This window comes from Electrophorus electricus, chromosome 25 (assembly GCF_013358815.1).
Source record: "Electrophorus electricus isolate fEleEle1 chromosome 25, fEleEle1.pri, whole genome shotgun sequence".
Classification (NCBI taxonomy): Eukaryota; Metazoa; Chordata; class Actinopteri; order Gymnotiformes; family Gymnotidae; genus Electrophorus; species Electrophorus electricus.
The window spans coordinates 8,226,419-8,247,553 of NC_049559.1; the positions used below are offsets into that span (position 1 = coordinate 8,226,419).

At 44.8% G+C, this 21,135-nt stretch overlaps 1 protein-coding gene across 1 annotated transcript in view; it reads right to left on the reverse strand.

Annotated features, from left to right (window-relative positions):
• Positions 1-13,978, reverse strand: part of plcl1 (phospholipase C like 1) — a 47,037-nt gene extending 33,059 nt beyond the window's left edge. Inside the window, exon 1 of the mRNA XM_027026274.2 lies at positions 13,036-13,978. Coding sequence (XP_026882075.2) covers positions 13,036-13,224 — 189 coding nt within the window. The 5' untranslated portion in view covers positions 13,225-13,978. The remainder of the gene's footprint in view (positions 1-13,035) is intronic.
• Between the last annotated feature and the right edge of the window lie 7,157 nt (positions 13,979-21,135).

Here is a 21,135-nt window from a genome sequence, read left to right on the forward strand (position 1 = left end):
ATCCTTCCTCCTTGTCCTATGTTCCCTGATCTGGTTCCCCACGCTTCCATACGGATGAAGGAAAAGCCACGAGAAAAGCAGGCAGTGCACGTGGAAGGAACAGGTCCCCGAGAGCAGGCCTGTGGCAGGATCTACACGGCAAGGATGCTTGTCGAAGGCGCATAAAACGCATACGGCAAGAGAAATAAAAATCATAACATGAGAGACGATGTGCATGTGCTGAGGCCGGAGATGTCTCTCCATTACCGTAAACACACTCTAACAGAAGAGACATCTCACAATCGCACACACCCCCACACACTCTTAAAGGTAATCAATCATCTTTTCCTGCCTTTCCATATCGTTTGCATTTACAGACACACACATGCTCAGACACACGGTGCATACACAGATGTGTGTGTGCACGCACATGCAAACACACACACGTGCGCGCAAACACACAAGCTGCTGGTGGCAGACACACTTGGAGAGGTAATGAGGACCTGTCGCTGAGTTGGCAGGAGACACGCTTTCATCAGTGCGGCAGGATAATGGTTGCCATGGAAATAGGGTCCACAGCACGTGGGCTCACAGATGCTCCCATTCACCTCAGCAACCACAAGCAGTGACTTTGAGTCTCTGGAAATGCTTCCAACTCTCCGTCCAGGCGATTCTCAATGAGCTGTTCTCCAGCCACAGGATTTTGGGGCAGAGTGAGGGTTTGTCATCCTGAGTGCTCTAAAGCTCAAGAGTCTATGTTATGTTCAAGAGTCTATGTTATGTTCAAGTGTCACCTTGCAATCACAGCGAATGGCCTGAAAGCCAATCACATGCTCATGGAAAAATGTAGTCATCACACCCAGAACATCTCTCATGAGTTCAGCACTCTCCCTAAGACTCATTCTATATGACCATGTGTATATGGACATCCTTGCAATACAGTTAAAGGTGTGTGAGCTGACATCATAGCAGCCAGGTGGTTTTCTTCCCCTTTTACATCACTTCACACACACACACACACACACACACACACATTTCCCATCTATAATAAGTCCACCCTTAACCCCAGGCAACCAACCACAGCCTGCTGCTCAGGTGTGAAGGTCAGCTGACCACCTCAATTAAAAAAAAACACAACAACAAAAAAAAAAAACTGTCTTCTCCGTTGGAATGTGAAAGAGAGAAAAAGGCTCCAAGGAGGTGAATCCCGGCTCACTGGAACCAATCCCTCCTTCATCAAAAGAAAAAAACTAACAGCTGAAGAAAGAGCTTCTGCTCCGAAGCAAAAAAGCACAGAGAACCTTATTTGGCAACGGCCGACTGACGGGGAATAAACAATGACAGAGACGAGGGCCGCACTGCTCATGAAGAAAAACGAGTGATGTACACGTAGTAGATGGAGAGATGGAGAGATCGGGAAGTGAAGGAAAAACAGGAAAACAAAGGCTCACAGTAGAGTTTGTTTTATAAACGTCGACTCGAAAGAATTGGGAGGTCACTCTGATTTGAAAAGCACATCTGGGGAAAGACAAATGGAGAAGGCGGAACATGCTATTGAGTGGGACACTGGGAATGTCTCGGAATGTTGAAACTATGTTTAAATGGGACACTAGGGGGAAGAGTTTGACAGTGACACCGGATGACAGTTTTAAAGGGGACACCAGGGATCGCAGCTGAAGCTACTGGTGAATAAAAGCGTTACAGTCTCTGGTGAGGGTTTCCATGCGCATAATGCACTGCAGTGACACCGAACCTTTGTACTGCAATCCTGTGCATGCAAATCACACAGATGCCAGCAAAAAAAAGCAGCCTCATATGAAGGCAACGTGCCGTGGACATGAGCGCTGATCCGGGATCAGTACTGTCATGCCTTATCGTCGCCTAAATAATACCTGAAGACGAGCCGAGCGGCTTTTACCACAGACAACAGAAATCAGGACAGCACATTTATGCACTCCATTTCACACCCACTTACGCTGAATATTAATGACACGAACATGAATATTCACAGAACTATTAGTGCTGACCAAAAAAAGGGTGTGAGGTAACCTTGTATCTGTTGCACGCATTGGTTGGCCTCCTCTGTGTAGTGTCAGTCTGGTAAACTTGCCACAACTGTGTAGGCTGCACATTCAAACTGATATTAATAATAAGTCTTGACACAAAGACAGGACCGAGGAGCGAGGCAAGGGTGCAATGCAGGGCCGTATGTGCCGGCTCCTCGTTTAGATGTTTCGGGAGGTAATACATTTTCATAACATTAGAATAACAAGGAAGAACGATGGAAGTGAACAGATACTCAGTAATGCCACAGCGAACCAACGAGGGCGTTGAAGGATGTTAAGAGACCAAAGAGGGCGACCCTGATGAAAGCAGGACGTCACACGCGGGGAATGAAGTCTATCGGGAGACAGATTCTTGAAGGGAAGTGGACGTGGCGACACGTGCGAGGAAACCGGTGTAAGCGGGATAAAGAGAAAGAGCAGAAGTAAAGGGATCAGGAGAACGACGGAGACACAGAGGACGCAGGGACTGTAGAAAGAGTGAGAAAGAGACTCCGTTCACACAGCAGGGAGAAGACGCCCAAGTCCGACTTTCTGACCAAATCTGGGGTTTTTTTGTTTGTTTTAATCGGATCGTTTTAACCAGGTGTATATCCAACGTTAGTCTGAACAGATCAGGGTCAAAAGAACGACGCTTCACACGGCACGCTCGTCCGGAGGTAAACAATCAAAATGGAGTCAGGAAAAACAGCCACTCAGCAGGGGAGGCTGGCTGCCAAGTCAGAAACAAATCAAAGGTCATGCAAACAAATAAAAACAAGAATGGGTTTTTTTTATTTTATTTATTTTCAAATTTATTCGTGGCCACCAGTAACGTCTGCAATGTGACAAGCTTTCATTCCTATAGTTACGATTATGTGACTGTTGCTGTAGACGACAGTGATAAAAATGGAGCACGCATTCAAATGTGGTCTGGCTATCCCACCAGTAAAATTCTCCCTTACTGCTGTCTGTCTGTCCTTCCCATCAGCGCGAAAACGTGACGGAAGTTGAGTTGGACTGACGCAAAAGTTGTCTTGTCACGTATCGGACGCCTGTAGGATTTCAGCACCACATAAGAAAGTGGCCCGAATCTGAACTGAAAATGACAGCTCCAGTGTGGTTTTTGCTGTTCACGCTACAAACCTGTGTCACGAAAGATCGGATTTGGGCCACATGAACCTGCTGTGTGAACGTAGTTGAAGATAAATGTAAAGACAAATTCAAAAGACCATCAGGAACTACCGGTTAGACACACAAGGCCACAGAAAAACAAAGAAAGACAGGCAGAGAACAGAAAAGAGACGGGCTGACCGATACTAATCACAAAGCGAGATAGGAGCGAGAGAGAGAGAGAAATGGAGAGGCTGGGAACGGAGACAGAAGAGGCATGCGCACACATTAAGTGAGACAGAGTGACAGGCACTGACTCAGATGGGGACGACAGATTAGAGGCCTGGTGGACACGCCGAAGCACTAAATAAATCCGCCTGTCCCGAGCGGGGTGGGAGCGAACCACCGCTGTCTGTCTCAGAGAGACACAGAAACAGCTGAAACACAGCCAGCACTAGAGTATGAATGAAGGAGGGAAAGACTGTCATACGTTGGCAGCTCCTGACAGGTGGAGCGAGGGAGGTGGGAGGTGAGGATGAAAATGACAGAATAGGCGCTGGGGCAAGTAGGTGACACGCCCATAGATGAGCAGTCACACGCTCACTCGCTGTCACTCATTTAAATGCACATATATTCACACACACTTATTCTCATGCGGTTACTCGGTCTCTCATTTGCATACGCGCACACATTCTCACACATTTACTCATTGGCTGTCATTCAGTTAGTGTCATTCTGCCTCTTATCCATTCTCCCACGAGTCACCTGTTTTTCAGCCACAGAAACTGTGACCCGGACCACCAACTGTGCTGAGCGCTCTCCCGCAATTACAGTACAGGAGTGATTAGCCTTGGGCATACAGACTCTCCTGTCTTGTGTTTCAGGGCTTCCAGGGGCTAACACTCCTGTGCCCTCGGATAAGGCTTTGTCCAGCACATGCTATAGCTTTACGCGTCGGCCTCGCCAGTGCCAACAGACCATCCTGCTTCTGTTTACATCGATGTTTTTCCCTGGTTCTGGCAGAAATCCTTCTGAGCGAATTTAGGGAGCGACAGCCAGGTACGGTAGCCGCTACCAGAGGTGTTAGTGGTGGCTCTGTGGTTAAGTTACTTGACTAGTAATCGGAAGGTTGCTAGGTCGAGCCCCAGAGCTGTTAAGCTGTACTCTGTCATAACCATAAGCTGCTTTGGATAAAAGTGTCAGCTAAATGTAAATGTGTCACAGTATTAGTGTTTGCTGAAATTGTTCAGCTTCTGCCTGTTCAACAGGAACAGCTTACTACTAATACATCTGTTAACCCAAAACCTCAGGGGTTAATATTTAGCAAATAGTCTCACAGTGACTATGAAACAAAGACTGCTGTTCCAATAACTATTATATTTATAATTCTATATTTCTATTAGAATTCTAATTATTTGCCAATAATTAATACAACATGTATTATAACTAATTATGATACAGTTGAAACTGTATTTTCTGGAATTCCAGGCTAGAGTAACCCTGGAGTCACAGAGCAGAAAGCACGGGGCTGTATAAATAGGAAAATAACTGTAATAACAGATTTCAAACAGAGTCTGTGGAGGACCAGGGCGTCACCAACCTCAAAACAATTTAGAGCAAACAAAAAGCCTCCATCCTGCCCCCAGTCCTTCCCCACCCCACGGCTGCTCCATGCCTGCGCCCAAACTGGGAGCTCAGCTGAGTTATCCGGGCTGATCAGATTACAGCAGTAAACGTGATGGGAAGTGATTGAAGGCCAGCTGCCGTGACACTAATCTGATCCGGGTTCAGTGCAGCGCAGGTGAGAGATGAACAGCGGCTGCTTCTGTGCTTGCATGCACAGGATCCTCCTCGCCACCTGACCCCTGACCCTGACCCTGACCCTGTCATGGGCCTAAAGGTCTTCCCCAATGCCTTCCCCAATACCACTGGAACATATTTTAGAATAAAAACAAAAAAATAAATAAATAACAGCCTTTTATTCTCGATTGATATTTTAAATCTATTTACAAATTTCTCACCACTGTTCCTTCAAGAACTGATCCCTCAAAAACATATCTATCTTTTTTTAAACTTGAAGTTATTTAGCTATTTAATTTATTTCATCTGTCCAAAATACCTGTGAACAACTATTAGCAATCTGCCTTGTTATACACCAATGTATTACCACTTGGTTATGCTAGTCTCTTCTTATGCTGGCATAGTTAGCAAAATGATATTATACCATCCTGATGCTAAGCCATCCCGTTAACGCCGGCCCGAAGGCAGGAGGCCGAGTACGTCACCGGCTGTCTGTTTGAAAGAAACGAAGACGGATTCAGTAATAATCTAGGTAATGCAGCAGTCAATAACAGAGTGAGCCGCATACACAGAGACAGGCAGAGCTGGAGGCTGACAGCACACATTCAGACTACATTCCCCCTCAGACCGAGCAGAGCCAACAGCAAGCATCTGAGAAAGACAGCCTTGTTCTTTCCTATGAGCACTTACGGAGGTGTACCGTAGGCGAGACTCTCACTGCGGCCTACTGGAGTTCTGTTCAAGCGCAATGCACTATTTATTTTCCCTGCTTTTTTATCTTGGCGGGAGCTCAGCTTAGGGTTTGGGGAAGCGTGAGATGTACCTTTCAATATTTATACTACAAACACAGCCTCACCAATAAAACATCAAATATGTCATTATTACTTCCCTGTCAGAGTTAACACTCTTTCTGTTTCACTGATAAGGCCATACGATGTAGCCATACAGTGCACTAACCACCACCTGAATGTGCACAGGCATACTCCTGGCATGATAAGACCACCACAGACTCTAGAATAGCTACTCCTCCAACAGCCATCTGGAGTCTGCACGCCCCCTTCCTCCCCAAATGTAACAAGAAAGCCACCATCTCATTATTAATCGCTCAGAAGAAACTGAGACCCGTGCTAAAAGCCTCGCAAACAAAGACTTTTGCATTGCATTAAGCCGCCATTAAATCAAAAGCACATGTAACGCTTTCCATTTCATATTACAGACAAGAAATTGGACAAGTGACAGAGAGGGCGGCGTGGAGGCGACGTGGAGGCGGCGTGGAGCCGGCGTGGAGGCGGCGTGGAGCCGGCGTGGAGCCGGCACGGCGGACGGGGCTGCCGGTGAGGGCGAGAGACAAGACAGCTGTTCGAGCCTGAAGGGCTCTCATGAAGCCCGGAGCTTAGGCAGCAAGCAAACAGCCAGCAAGGAAGAGCTGCACCAAACCCACTAATTATTGCAAATGGCCTCTTGTTTACATTTGACCGCCGGCCCGAGGATTTTTTTTTTTACTTGCTGCATGTATTTTTTGTGGTGTGTGTGTGTAGGTGCTATTTCTATCATGTGGGGGGGTTTATCTCTGTCCAGCGGTCAGACAGAGTCACACAGGCAGGCCCTCATCCTCCTGACGATTGTTTGCCAGGATCTGAGTGGGCCATTTAAGCCACATCTACTAATGTTCCCGACCACAGAAACAGCGGTCTCTGTGGGGGCCATTCTTATCATCAGCTAGCAGAAGTCTCTGCTCTGCCTGCAGAAGAGCACGGCATCTGTGTGTCCGAAAACAAAGTGACCCATCCTGCTCTATGTACAGAGAGATCGAGCAGTCTTTACTCAGCAATGCCTAAGAAAACAATGAGCACTGGCATCCGGACCTTTCAGTACCGTAGGGAGCTCTACTAACTTATTATTTAGCATTTGATTATTGGTGCCAGACGTCTTATGGGCAGTTGACATCCAGACCCTTGTCCCATGCCTTTGTTGGGTCTGTCTGCTCTCCTGTCTGTCTGCTCTCCTGTCTAGCTGTTCTGCATCTGCCGTGTCGGCCTGCTGGTCGCTGGTGTTTCTGCGCCTCACTCACTTCACTGAAACAGAAGGAGCAAGGAGAGAACGAGCAGGAAGCGAGAGAGAGAGAGAGAGAGAGAGAGAGAGAGAGTGAGAGAGCGAGAGAGAGCAAGAGAGAGAGAGAGAGAAAGAGAGAGCGAGAGAGAGAGAGAGAGTGAGAGAGCGAGAGAGAGCGAGAGAGAGAGAGAGTGAGAGAGCGAGAGAGAGAGAGTGAGAGAGCGAGAGAGAGAGAGAGTGAGAGAGAGAGAGAGCGAGAGAGAGAGAGAGAGAGTGAGAGAGCGAGAGTGAGAGAGCGAGAGAGCGAGAGAGAGAGAGAGAGTGAGAGAGCGAGAGAGAGTGAGAGAGCGAGAGAGAGAGAAAAATAAAAAAACACTATTTTCCTATTTTCTGTGGAAACTGCCAATGCAGGATTTTTTTCTTTAGGGTTAAAGGTCATGAGGGCATAGACATTCTCCCTTGTAATGCCGAGCAGGAAATGCCTAGTATATGTCTGCCGAGAATGTGGTACAGACAGAGGGAGTGTTGTAGAGAAGCGCTAGCCCCCAAACAAAAAACGCCAAGGGATGGAAAAAATGGAGAACAGCGTCTGCCATGAGAAAACAGACGTTGCCGATTTAAGCTCCAAACTAAGACCAAGAGTTGTTCTCCAGAGCGAAAATCTCTGAGGTTAGCAGGACAGAGATTTATCGCATGTAATAGTCTACAGTTTGTTGTTAAGGACATGTTTTTTTCTTTTCTCAACAGGGAGGTCCTCTTGAGGGTTTGATTCTGCGCACTGTACAGGACAGATGGAAATAATTATAGCTATTTAAAGAGTGATAACCAAGGTCACGTGACAAGACGTAGTTATTCATTGCCTCTGCCCATTGTCACATTGTCTGTAAGTTAATACATCAGTCATCTTCTGTTTTGTGTTGCTGCATTCAAAACAATTTTACCCCAATAAAGAACAGAAGGGTCCTGAATTCCTGGTTTTGAAAGTCAGGGGAATGTACATGTGAGAATGTTTAAGTGACACCATTGCTCTTCATACGGGCCATGGACAGATTCTGACCTTTTGCTGAACTGGGCTCTCACAATCGATGCCAATTTGCTCCTGCTGTAAGTCCATGCAACACGCTTGGGAATTTGGACTAAAGTCCCCCATTTCACTTACGTCTGGCAACCCCCCAAAACATATGCAGCTCCTCTCAGATGACACACTCCTCTCTCAATCTGTCATCCTCGCTTTCTCTCTGCGACTCTTTCCCTCTGCCACGCTGGGAACCCTTTCTGAAGCCAAAGTGGTGGGGAGGACCCTGAGGTGATTAGGAGCGTAATCCTGTTACCGACGCTGCTTCAAGGAATCTCCTGTCATCTTCTGCTTCTGACAGCCTGAACATTTAAAAAAAAAACTTCATTTAACTCTCCGGTACACGACAAAATCTCGGCCTTTAGAGCCCTGTAAGCAAAGAAAAGACCAGTTTAAAACGAGGGCTCTTTGTTCATGAGCATTTTTGAGACAGCGTGTCTGTGTGAGGGAGATCGGTGGTTATAAGTTTTCCTGTCCTCGTGTTCAGGTCTGATGATGGGGTGCAGATGTGCGAAGTGCTGGATTGCTTAAGTGTTCCTGTCATAATTCCTCCCAAAGCAAATCTCACCACTGAAGACATCTGCTGCACTCACAACGAGCTTTTGAGCAGAAACAGAAAGAAAATGAAAAACAAAAAAAGAGAAGTTGGTCAGTATTTTTCTTGACACCACTAGAGAACCACTGTGGTTCACCGTGTGGCCGAACTTCTGGGTAGGGATGACAAGCCCGTTGCCATGGTACCCCTTGTGGAGACAGGGATTTCCATGGTGAGCCAGAGTGATGTCACCACACTCAGGCAGAGAGATTACATTCCTTTCTTCACGCAAGGCTCCGACTTGACCTTTACATTCACAAATACACTTAACATACAGACGTGGTTTCCAGTTCCAATTGGGAAACCTTCTTCGGACGGTTCAGGACTGAAGAAGTCACTCTCTGTCCCAGCCTTTATGTTAATGCACTCATGCCTCATGCCTACAAAAGCTTTGATGGGAATGAATGATTGGCTGCTTGTGTACATTAACATACAGATCATAGCCAACCAGAGGACCGTGGAGAGGACCCAGCTGTAGAAAGAGCCAAATGCTGGCACGCTGCACGTGGACCAGACAGGAAGGACCCAGGCGACTCGCTGGCCCCACGGCGGGTCTCAACAGCCAGGAAAACGACGCTGACAAACTACAGGCAGCAGGAGCTGGGGCCAGTGGGCTTAGCTTGGAGGGCAGGAGACGACGCTTTAATCCTAATGCCTGCTGCGCTGGAGTTTACTGTGGGCTGCTGACTTACTCCTGAGTGGGTTTTCCTGCAGGCAGCGAAACGGTTTTAAGGCAGAGTACAACCAGTACGCGTTAGATTTTCGCGGGCACGTGAGTATGTTTATGGTCACGTCCCCCTAGATCCTGCTACGGCAGAGGTGTAGCCTTACGCAGTCGGATCTCGGATCAGCCGTTAGATTTTTATTTGTACCCTGAGGTAAGACATTTTACACGAAACGTTACAGCGTTTACAAATCATTTGACAGGCTTTCTCGTTCACTTCTCATATTCATGCCGTCCTGCATTTCATACACCGTTCTTCCTATCCTCCCCTTCTCCTCACATCTGGACGGTTCCCCTGCTCATACTCACTCTCGATTCTGTATTTCAGTGGTGTTGGTTTGTCTCTTATTTGCCATGACATCACACAGTTACAGTCTCTTATTGTTACATTAAGCAAAGTGTGAGAACTCACTACTGGCTTGCACATCATCAGCTGTGGGTAGGGTGTTACTAAACAGGAAGTCAAATGCAGAGAAGGCTCGCATACCACCTTCCTCTCTCTCTCTCTCTCTCTCTCTCTCTCTCTCTCTCTCTCTCTCTCTCTCTATCTCTAAACAAGGTGACCAACCTCAGGTCACTGTAGAAACCACACAGAGAAAAAGCATGAAGACTGTTGTTCACATGTTTCTCATCTGTGTATGCATGAGGAAAGCATGGTGGTGTGATAATGACGCAGTGACACTATAGAAGCAGAAATCGTGTAACACTCTCTCATCAAAACATTTCATTTCAGTTTGATGACAATAAAACTGCTAGAGAAACCCGTTGGCAGCCTGGGTGACACTCTCCCCAGACCTTCAGCTCATTAGCCAGTGGGTGTGTATTTGCAAAATCTTCTTTGTGATGGGTGTAGACTCCGTGCGTCACAAAAACTCTGGCACGTACAATTCCACAACACAATGCAAAGCAGCAATTCATACCACGGCAAGGCTGGGAATGTGAAACAAAGAAAAACAGAAGAAGAAAAGCACTAATTAAATAAAAGAGTAAAAGAAGCAGGGAAAACATTGCTAAAAACCATAAAGGCAATACTTTTCAACATTTGCTGGTTCCACTTCCTCTTCTAGGGAGGCAGAGGCGAACGTTTCTGAAGTACCACGCGCTGCAGATAGCGCCACTCAGATGCTCACGCACCACAGAGCGCTCCCTTCCTCTCTCCTGTATGATCCCTGCTAAGAGATCAGTGAGTCAGAGGGGAGCAGCATGGCTGAACAAGGAGCGCATCATTCAGTGCACTGTGGCACCAGTAGCTGAGTGACACTGGAGGACAGAAGTCTTACTCTGCCCCCTGTCATCGCCCAGTCTGAAGCACACTAACACGGACCCGCTCACAATCGCAGACACACACACACACACACACACACACACACCATGACAGTGAAGATCATGCAGCTGTCAAGCTACACAAACTGTCACAGCATTGTCATTATTCTTGATTAGAAGCCAGCAGCACATTGTGAACAGTCGTTGTCCAGAGCAGAGAAGACAGAGGCAAAATAACAAGCCACGTTGATACAATCTACGCTGACACTTCACACTCAAAAAAAGTGTGGCCGGCACAGAAATCAAACCAAAAAAATACATCAGTGCTTTAAAACACTGCTTCATCAAAACTTTTCAAAACCTGGCCAATTTCTTCTTGACAGAAAAGATAGTTATGCTCCTTATCTTGAACGGAATATCAAGGAGAGTGGGGAGTTGAAGTGTCTGTGTGTGAATGTGTTTATCGTGTCAATGTACACATTGTGTATAACGAGGGAGAAATGTGGAAAGAAATAGCAAACGACGCTGAGTGAAGGTTAGAAGGAAACAGCCGCCGCGAATAATGATAAAGAGCTAGAGATTCTGGAAGGCTGAAGTGGAAACCCAGGGGGCTTGCTGAGCTGATGTTGGGAAAGTCTGTCCTCGGACTTCCTTTTTTCTTTTATTAAATTAAAACTGAGACCTCTTTTAAACTGAGTTCCCCTTTTAAGCTCTGCATCACAAATCCACAACACAATACAAAGCCTACAGCATCCACGCCAAACGGGGTTTGCTTTTTTCAGGTTAGAAAATCCCATGGACATGCACGGCGTTTAGCGGTCTGGGCACGCAGGAGAAGAAGTTCAGCGATGCAGGTCAGCTTGTTTTCACAATATCAAGTGGAAAGGGAAGAGAATCGGAAGAGCAGGGTTATCGACGTCTTTCCTAGCCCATGGCTTGCTCTCTGAATCCCAACCGAGCCACGTACACTTCACAGGGTTATCTGGGCCTTGTGTTTACTGCACTACTGAATATACATCACATAAGTAATCACGTGCAAACAGGTGATTTCCAACCACAGTTAACCTGTTAACCTGCAGTTGTAAGTGCTACAAACCAGAGGTCTCCATTAGAGCTGAATAGATGCTTTAACCCAGGTGCCTTTGAGCCATCCCCACCAACACAAGGAGCACCGATCTTTACGCTGCTTGCTGTCAATGCTAATTATCCATTCTACCCAAGGAAAATATTTAAAATTCAATTACAGCTCCACACAATGATTTGGAGGCAAGCAGTGCAATCACAGCACCTTTCTCAAGGCTACGGAGACGTATCTTCCCACGAGCTCTGGTCACAGTCAAAACACGGGCCACGGGTGCTGCGTTTGTTTTTATTTGCTCATTAATCATTTGCGCTTGTTCGTGCACAGCCAAACACGCGCTGGACCGAGTCATGCGTCAGTCGAGCAACAGGTCAGCACCTTCAGCACGAAGCCTTAGCTCACACGCGCCCACTGCTCCTGACTGCACATGGTCAGGGCCGCATCCCTAACGACTCGGAAAACAATGCTGCCTCTGGATGCTGTCTGGGAAGGGTGAGGATTACTCATCCGTAGGATCTAGCACAGAGTGACAAGTCACATGAAGCCCCGTCTCACCCCCCACAAGCCCCCTGCACCCCAAGCTCCGTTCAGCGTGCCTGTCACTTACATCATCACCCTCTTTGCCATCTGCCAATTAAGTGGCGCCATTTCCTGGCCTGGTCTCAGACAGCCGCTGTCAGCCAAGGACCGAGCCTCCAACTGGAAGTCAGGAGTGAAATTCTCCTTTCCGCTCAGCAGCGGAGATGACACAGGAGTGATCTCCGGGAGTCAACTGAGAGGAGTCCGAGGCATAAACCATAGCCTTTAACGCAGGTGATTACAATGCAGGGCGCTACAGTCCGATTGACAAGGAACAGTGGTTTCAACCTTATACCAGCATTCCCCAGTAACTCTGACTTTGGTCAGAAGCTTCATTTAACCAAAACCTGCAGCTGAAAGATTGCTAAAATATCTAATATTATAAACTACATCTCTGTTTCGGGAAATGCCATACCACGTAGTCTGGGGTTCGAAAGACTGTGAAATGTCCATTAGTGAGACACAATTTTATGACCCTTCATAGTTCTGTTAACACCTGACTACAAGTGACTGAGTTTAATAAGATGCTGCAAAATGAATCAAACGTGTTAATTTAACCAAGTTATATGTGACATTAAAACGTAATTATTTTTATCACCGTTAGTACTCAATAAGCCCTTTTCTTTCGACTGTCTTCTTCAGCGAGATGCAAACTGTGGCACCAAAAATGATCCACTGCTGCAAGAGGCGGCTCAGCTGCGTGAACACCGGGGGCCGGTTTCGTGCACCTACCTTGATAATGCTGCTCCTCCGCGGAGCCGCCTTGACCGATTCCAGCAAAACTGCCTCCGGAGTCTCGGATTCGCGCTCGGGCGGTAGGATGACTCCGCTTCGCCTGCCTCCCCGGGACGCCCTGGGGGGGACGAAGTCTGGGGCTCCATCCCCGCACGTACCGTCCCCGTAACAGTCCCTCTCCGACATCACAAGTATGCGTTAAAAAATAAAATAAAAGTTTAATTAAAATGCACTTTTCAGAAACACGGCGAAGTTTATACTTGTGTCCTCCACAAACGATGCATGGGATTTAATGTTCCCAGGATTAAACAAATGCGGCTCATTTAAAATCGAGGCAACCGGTGGCGATGATTCCAATGTTCGTAATTGCGCTGAAAACTGGTCACATTTAAAATAGGCTACTCTACTCGTGGTCTCCGTAATATCACTTTGTGGTTCTTCTTCATGCATACCGACCCAACTTCAGTGAAGCAGAACATCTGTGAGAATTAAATGGATTCGTATTTGCTAACGGGTGTACCGAACATCTCCGTGCGCCCCGAGCGAGAGTGTCGGTGGGGCGCGCAACAAGTCTCCTCTCTAGTAAAGGACCGAGAGAGAGATAGAGGGAGAGAGAGAGAGAAGTGCTGCTTTGCAACTTAACAGCAGATCCGCGGTGAACTAGCGAACAGCGCGCTGGTGCGTATCCGAGAGAAAACGGACTTTTTCCGAGACCCCGGTCCCCACCAGCAGGCAACACTACCGCGCGTCCAAACAAAAATGTCCCCAAATCATTCTCTTCATTCACTTAAGCGGGTAACAATGAAGCACTCGGTTATTTTTAGAGGTCTTGTTCGCCATGGATTAAAAAGTTTACCTCTCATGTTTGATTACTGTGCATCAATGCCGAAATGCGGTGAGCTCCCAATACGTGAGACCGTGGACGCGTTTGGTAAGAATGAGGAACACGACTGACAGTGGCACCGCCTCTTAGTGCCATTATCTACCGCCCTCTAAAGGCTTGATTTACGTTTTTCTTGACCAATCCAATGTGTCTCCACAGTTCCCAACCCTCAGAGCTAACACACCAGGGGCGGAGTCATTCCTGTGTGCGCGCCCAGATGCAAGCGTGCATGCGCCTTTTATTTGTGACAAATACTGCATAACCTACAGATGTTACCACATGCAGCCTAGAATCTCCTACTACTACTATACTTATATACTGTGTTATACTGTGTATGACTATGTATGTGACAAATAAACCAAACTTGAACTACTCTACTACTACTACTACTACTACTACTACTACTACTACTACTACTACTAATAATAATAATAATAATAATAATAATAATAATAATAATAATAATAATAATAATAATTCAACATCTATTCTTATTAATTGTCATTGTGACTTGTGCTTTAAAGTTTAATATGTTAAGCAAACCCCTTAGGCCAGTGTCGGCTACATGATAGGGGGAAAAACAATGCACGCTGGTTCGCCTGTAACAGGCTATGTGTAACAAAATCGCCCGCGGTCACAGGGGCACTGCTCCATTTTGGAATTCAGTGAAGTCACCAACTTGCAGCATTTTCCTAATATTTTTAAAAAGTCGATGAGACAGGTTTGCAACAGGAACGTGACGGCACAGTTCCGTTATGATTTCAGTCACATATCTTTGGAATCATTTGAAATATTCAGACTACGCTGTATGGACAGTTGTGGTACCATACTAAATTAAGACTGAGTGTCATACTTGATTTAGCCCCAGAAGGCTTACCTGTTTAACAAGAAGATGAATTAGTCTAGTAAATCTAAAAGTAAAATGAAAAGCCATTGGGTAGGTGAAGGTGCAGGCTGTCTGTGGAATGTTGGCAGAGCCTGAGGGTTATTAGCATCATTTACTGAACTCTGACACTTCTCTGTGGCTAGTCACAAGCATCTCAGTGCTACTGTTGAGTGGTTTGTGTGTGTGTGTGTGTGTGTGTGTGTGTGTGTGTGTGTGTGTGTGTGTGTGTGTGTGTAAGATGAATCTTGTCACGAACGCTAGCATGCAGGTCACAAAGGTTGAGCTTGCTCGGCTCGGAAGAATGTGAAAGGACCTTGGATAAGGGCTACAGCAAGAGGTGGGAGGAGGCCTGGCTTTAGTCTGTGTGCACGCCAAATGTAGTGGCATGGTGTAAGGTGGTGCATGCGCGTTAACTGTTTAAGACGCAAGCAGGTATGAAATGGGCTTACAGAATAAAACATACAAGCCTGATCTTTCTCCCTTCTCCGATTTGCTTGTGCATTCCGATCTTGATCTAGGCACCCTGGCTCAGGTCACGTGCTAAATTGTGTTCACTTGCAGGAATATACAGTCTGTTGGGTTTCCATGTCTGATTAATACCCATTGCCTCATATTCCTTTATTATCCTTTCATGCTGTTCAACAGCAGGGCCAGTTCTGGATCATCAATTTGGCAGTTGGAACATCAGTAGTGCTTTGAATTGCATTGTTTTGAAGTGGGCTCTGAGATCAGTGCATTTTCAGAGTGTAAGTCTGACATTATGATATGAAAAATACATCATGCAGTTAAACTCATTCTTTTAACTTGATATACAAGCTGGACTCAAAAATGCCATTTAATTATCTCAAAATTTAGTTTCTTGCAATGAGAAATTGGCAACAGTGAGCTCGGGAGGACCTCCAAGGTTATTACTCAGATAAATAAAACTAAAATCTAAAACAAGATAAAAATCTGAGTGTAAAAGATTGGCTTATATTCTCTTGATGTGCCTAAATCTACATTAAACATACAACCAGCAATTCTCAGATCAAACCCAGGCCTTTCTAGATATGTAATTCTAAACTGAATATGTTGACTTTGGAGCCTATCCATATCCTCCTTAATCATTTTCAATAAGTCAAGAAATGCAAAAACTTATTCTCCTGTGTTGGTTCTGAGAGCTGAGTATTTTGGTATATAACAGCAGGATTCAAGGGTAACCAACAGTAAATATTGAAACTCTATACAGTATAAACATACACAGGCCTTTTTTTCCCTGCATTTGAGGACTTATGGGTACAGTAACAGAGCTGCAGTGTCTTGTACATGCATCAGCTTGTTCACCCACAGCAAGTGTCACGCTCACTACCACAGAGGCGTGCATGGAAGAGGTGTCAGCTATGTGTCAGGGCTGTGTTGTTTTGACACTTCTCCACTCCTCCCTCGCTGCTCGCTGGTTTAGTCATGAGCAGAGACGTGTGCAGGTGCAAGGCCCTCAACATCCTTACAGTTTCCTGTGTTGAAGAACTGAAAACAAGCACAAACTAAAGCCACAGTTGTTTAGCAACACGAGCGGTTTCGGTCGAAATAACCCCATAGTACCATTCCATGATATTGAAAATTACACAAAATTGACCCGTTTGGGGGTGAAATTCTACATAATAATCAACACAGGAACATTTTCAGTAAAATCAACACAAGGTTACATTCACCAAAGTCGACTACAGATACATTTGTTGAAACTATAGACTAAAACAGAAGGACCTACATGGGTGAACATGATCCAACTTTTAAAGTGAATTAGATGTGCTTTATTGACAAGACCAAACATATATAATCATCTGGATCAGAAAGTGCTTTGATCATTGTGAGGTTTGTTGTGAGAAGCAGTACTTCTGCCCAGAGTTAAGCAATAGCTGCTTTCAGAGAAACGTTGTGGGGCTGTTTCTTGATTCTAATGCGCACTGTGAATCAGCAGGTTTGGAGCTGTGCTCAGACCAGGCTGAAGCCCTCAGCAGTGTGCCCCAATCTCAAATGCAGGTGTGGACACCTCTGTGTCAGACTGACCTCACAAAACTGGATTACAGGCAAAGGGGAAAAGACAGCAACAGTACTCAGTACTGATATTCACCGAAACAGTACAGCATTTCAGTTAGCTCTTCAGCACTTGAATTAACATTAGACACAATAATAAACTAATGAGTAGTACTTTTAATGAGTTAATCTTCAGTTATTATCAGCTATGCTATTTGTGGGCTATCTGGTATAGAATTTGTTATAGTAAATGATATAAAAGATTAATTAGATATTTATTGCTAAAATTAGATTCAAGAATATCACAGCACCTTTAATTTCATATCATGGTGCATTTACTGTGAAGTAACATCCACATGCTCAAATATATTTGACTGCAAAGCATAGCATCTCTGTACTCTCAGTGATATTCCCAATTTTTGCACACGAACAACTCTTATATTGAGCTAAAGCAACCATGTCCATCCTTGCATGTAGAGCCCCGGCACTCTGCTGTGTTAAAGTCCAACCTTAAATTAACGTACACATTCATTCTCATTCCACTCTGAATATTAGAGCCAGGTGTGTTAGATTAGCGTTGGAGCCAAGCTATCATGTCTAGGCCTGAGCGCCCCTGAGCTAAGACGAACGCTTGTTTTTAAACTCTCCATGGCATGTTTCATTACCATTTTTCAGAATGCATTACATTTGTATCATACTGACAGTGGAAACTCCAGTCCAACATGATTTCATGCTTTGAATTCAATAAGATCATAGCCGGAGCCCCTGGGTTTGCTGTGGGGTTTGTCTGGGTTAGGAGGTTGGGGGAACCCCTGGTTTTGTTTCTAGTGTAAATTCATAACACTTTTTGACTGCTCACTGGCCGTGGTCCTTGTCTACACAATACCAAACTCAGACTAAAGATATCTGTTCTGCATGGTCATCTCTCTGTCCCTCTCATACATTTTTTGTTATTTAATACTATTAAAAAAACAACTTTTCCTAATCTTGGCTATTATTTAACTATTAATCTTGCTGTACACCTGCACATTGTTTCTTTAAAGCTAAATGGTTAATTAAATTGGTTACCTGTCACATGCTTTTTTTCCAATGTTCAATCATAAATATATGTAGTACCAACAACAATAATACCTGCTACCATGGCCAGATTAATGGGCCTCCCAAACAATGGGACCTCACACCACTAGGTTAACTCAGCCCCACCTGTTACGTATCACATGCTGACATATATGGCTAGCGAAGGGGGATAAATAGTTTTCCTTTCATAAATGGACAAAGATCTTGTCCCACATTTATTTAAAATCTTGGGATTGGGAACTGAATTACACTGTCCAGCAATTTATTTAAAAAACCATAAAAAGGATTTAGCCATCCTTTAACCCTTCTTCAGTGGTAAATATCTGTCGTTTTTGGCCGCAATTCCAAACAGTGACACAGCTCCAGCAACCTTGTTGTGCCTGATCACTTTGTAACAGCTCAATGTCCACAAACCTGCCACTACCATGTCATTATTAATGCAGTGTTAAGACTGCTCTGTCATATCCAGTCATATCCCGTAACATCCAGTCATCCGCAGCCATAATGGTACAAAGTGACCAATGACATCAGAGGGTGGTAGATGAATTATGAATGCCAAAAGAGATGGCCTAGAGTCTTTAATTGCAGGTACAAAGTAAGCGTTCCTAATGAAGTATGTAGTGACTAATTTTAAACGTCTTTGCAATTGTAGGTAATTTTTCAAACAGCCACAAGATGGCGATAGGGCTCAACAAATAAAGTCTTGAGTTCATGGGAAATGTTTAAGGGATTACTGATTGCGTTAGTCAAACAATATGAAGCAAGAATGATAATCCTATGTGTGGGGAAAAAAAGGCAAAAATATGAATGTTCTGATCTGTTTTATGTCAATACAAAGTCAACAGATTTTTTTGATAGTGGGATATGTCGAAGAATGAGAGCCAGTCAACTTCTGAAATCATTGTTTTCCACTATTGGACTCAATGGGTTTTTTTTTCTGCAGAATGCATAACATAGCAGGTTTGCTGCTCTATGACTTTGATTGTATGCAGTCTATTGGTTTAAAGAGGGCATTGGTTTCCTTCCCAATATCCTCTTCTGGGTGTGGCTCCAGAATGCCAGTGGTTTCCTGTCTTGGTTTTTCAAAATGGTTATTTTTGAATACTGGCCTTTCACCAATTGGCAGATACACAACAAATTAACTAAAGCGGATGACTTTCAAGTCAAAACTCATTCCTGCAAAGGTCCACAAGCTCCCTGTCCCCCATTACAGTATTAACTAAAGAAGAGGCCTGACTGAGCATCTAAAAAGAGTTCAGCACATTTCTTTGACAGCCCATCAAATGGCTTCGATCCATTGCAGTCATCACTATATATAATTAAATAAAAGAAAGAACAAGAAAAGACCAACAACAGGAAATTTGACACAAAGATGTTTGGAGGGACGAATTAGTGCCGGAGTGGAAACGACATCCTTATCGGCTCCCGTCAGCCTCAAGCACGAGCAGGCCCCTGCGTCATAAAATGATTTTTACATCGAATGGGGTTCCAGGGCAGCTTAGGGGGATATTTTCTGTCCTCTCATTCCATGCCGTGCGGAGCCCGGCAGGTGGGCCTTGTTCGCCGCCGTCTGCTCGACAGGTGGAACTGTAACGAGCATTTCCATCAGTTCGGGGGGGGGTTCCCCCTTTTCCTGTCCGCTTTGGCCTGCTCTGGGCCTGACTCACGCGCTGAAGTGTATTAATAGACTTATATTATAGGCATTTCTTGTTGGAAACGGCTGTGGAAATAAAGATGCTAATAGCAGTGGCAGTGGCTGGGTAGGAGGCTCTTTGTCTCTGAGCTTTCCTTCTGTTCGCGCTTTCCTTCCTTTGCTCCTGTTCGGTTTGTTTTGCTGGAACCTCGTGCCGGCACGGACTCCTCTGTTGTCAGCACAAGTTCTCAAACAAAAACTAAAATGTCTTAATGGCAACGATGCACCAAATCAGTTCGCAAACTCGTTGGGAGAAGTACGCAGGTCCTTCACTTGAGTCAAAGGAGAAATACCTCCATTACAATTACTCTGATAATTGACTAGGTTAAAAGTGAAAGTCAGTCATTGAAAAATGCATGTGAAAGTAAATAGACTACATGTACTTACATTTATTTCAGTGTCATGTTACAGTCATCTCGTTTAAGATCACAAAACCTTTATCATTATGACTATCTCAGTATCTCAGACTGGTGAAGAGAATGAGTCAGATTATATAAAGAGAGACAAAGCAAAAGGGTGCCAAAATATTCTGGGTGTAAAATCAACCTGCTGCCTCTACTGCCCCAGCAGGCCAGGTAGGGGTGCAGCACGTGGTAACAATCAATTGCTAAACCTTACACAGTCTCTGTATGAGCTACAGGGCTGATTTAATAACAGGAATGTTGATGAATTTGCAGGCGGCTTGTTTGTAGCATGTGTAATTTGTGCGAGGTGTCCTTCTGGCCTAACAACTGCACTTCATTTTATTTAATGATCAAAAATAAAACTTAATTGCTGGTGATTTTCATCTCAGTTTCCCCGAACATAAAATATACACACTTTATGAAACCACCAGAGTAACTTTAAGACAACTTTAAGGAAGTCGCATGTAGAATGCATGTCTTTTAAAGTCTTTTAAAGTGATTGCAGAAGTACCGATTCTCTCCAGATGTTACTCTCCAATGCTGTTCTCAGGGATGGACATGACACAACAAATGCTTCTTGAAGTTTAACAAAGTGTATTGTTTCTATTTGGGAAAAAAAATGTGTAAAGTCTATTAACTATATCCTTATACATGTATACGTTTGTGTGTCTGTGTATTCAATCTCATGTGGCTGTGTTCAGTCCTAGTCTTAACCTATAACCTTTAACATTTGTACCCATTCATTGTAACTGAGCTCTTCCAGGGTGGGGGTGGAGCTCATGTGCCAAATGCAAACAAGACCCAGATGCTGTTTGAACTGACAGCCCTGAAGCGGCCTCCCAACGATAAGGCCCACCATATGAACTCCTGCTTCACCAGAGCCTGAGCTAGATCAGCTCAAATCTGACTCCCTAGCCTCTGAAGTTCCAGTAGCCCAATATATCATCAGTGCTTGACAAATCCCATGTCTATATGGCTGTATTTACAGGGCTTGAACAAATTGGAGATTAATTGACTTTGATATATATATTTTATTTATTTATTTTAATTATATATATATTTTTAGGAACTCTGTCCTAAGCATCCTCCATCTCTGGAAACCTTGGTTACTTCATTATATTTTTTTAAATATCTTTTGCAA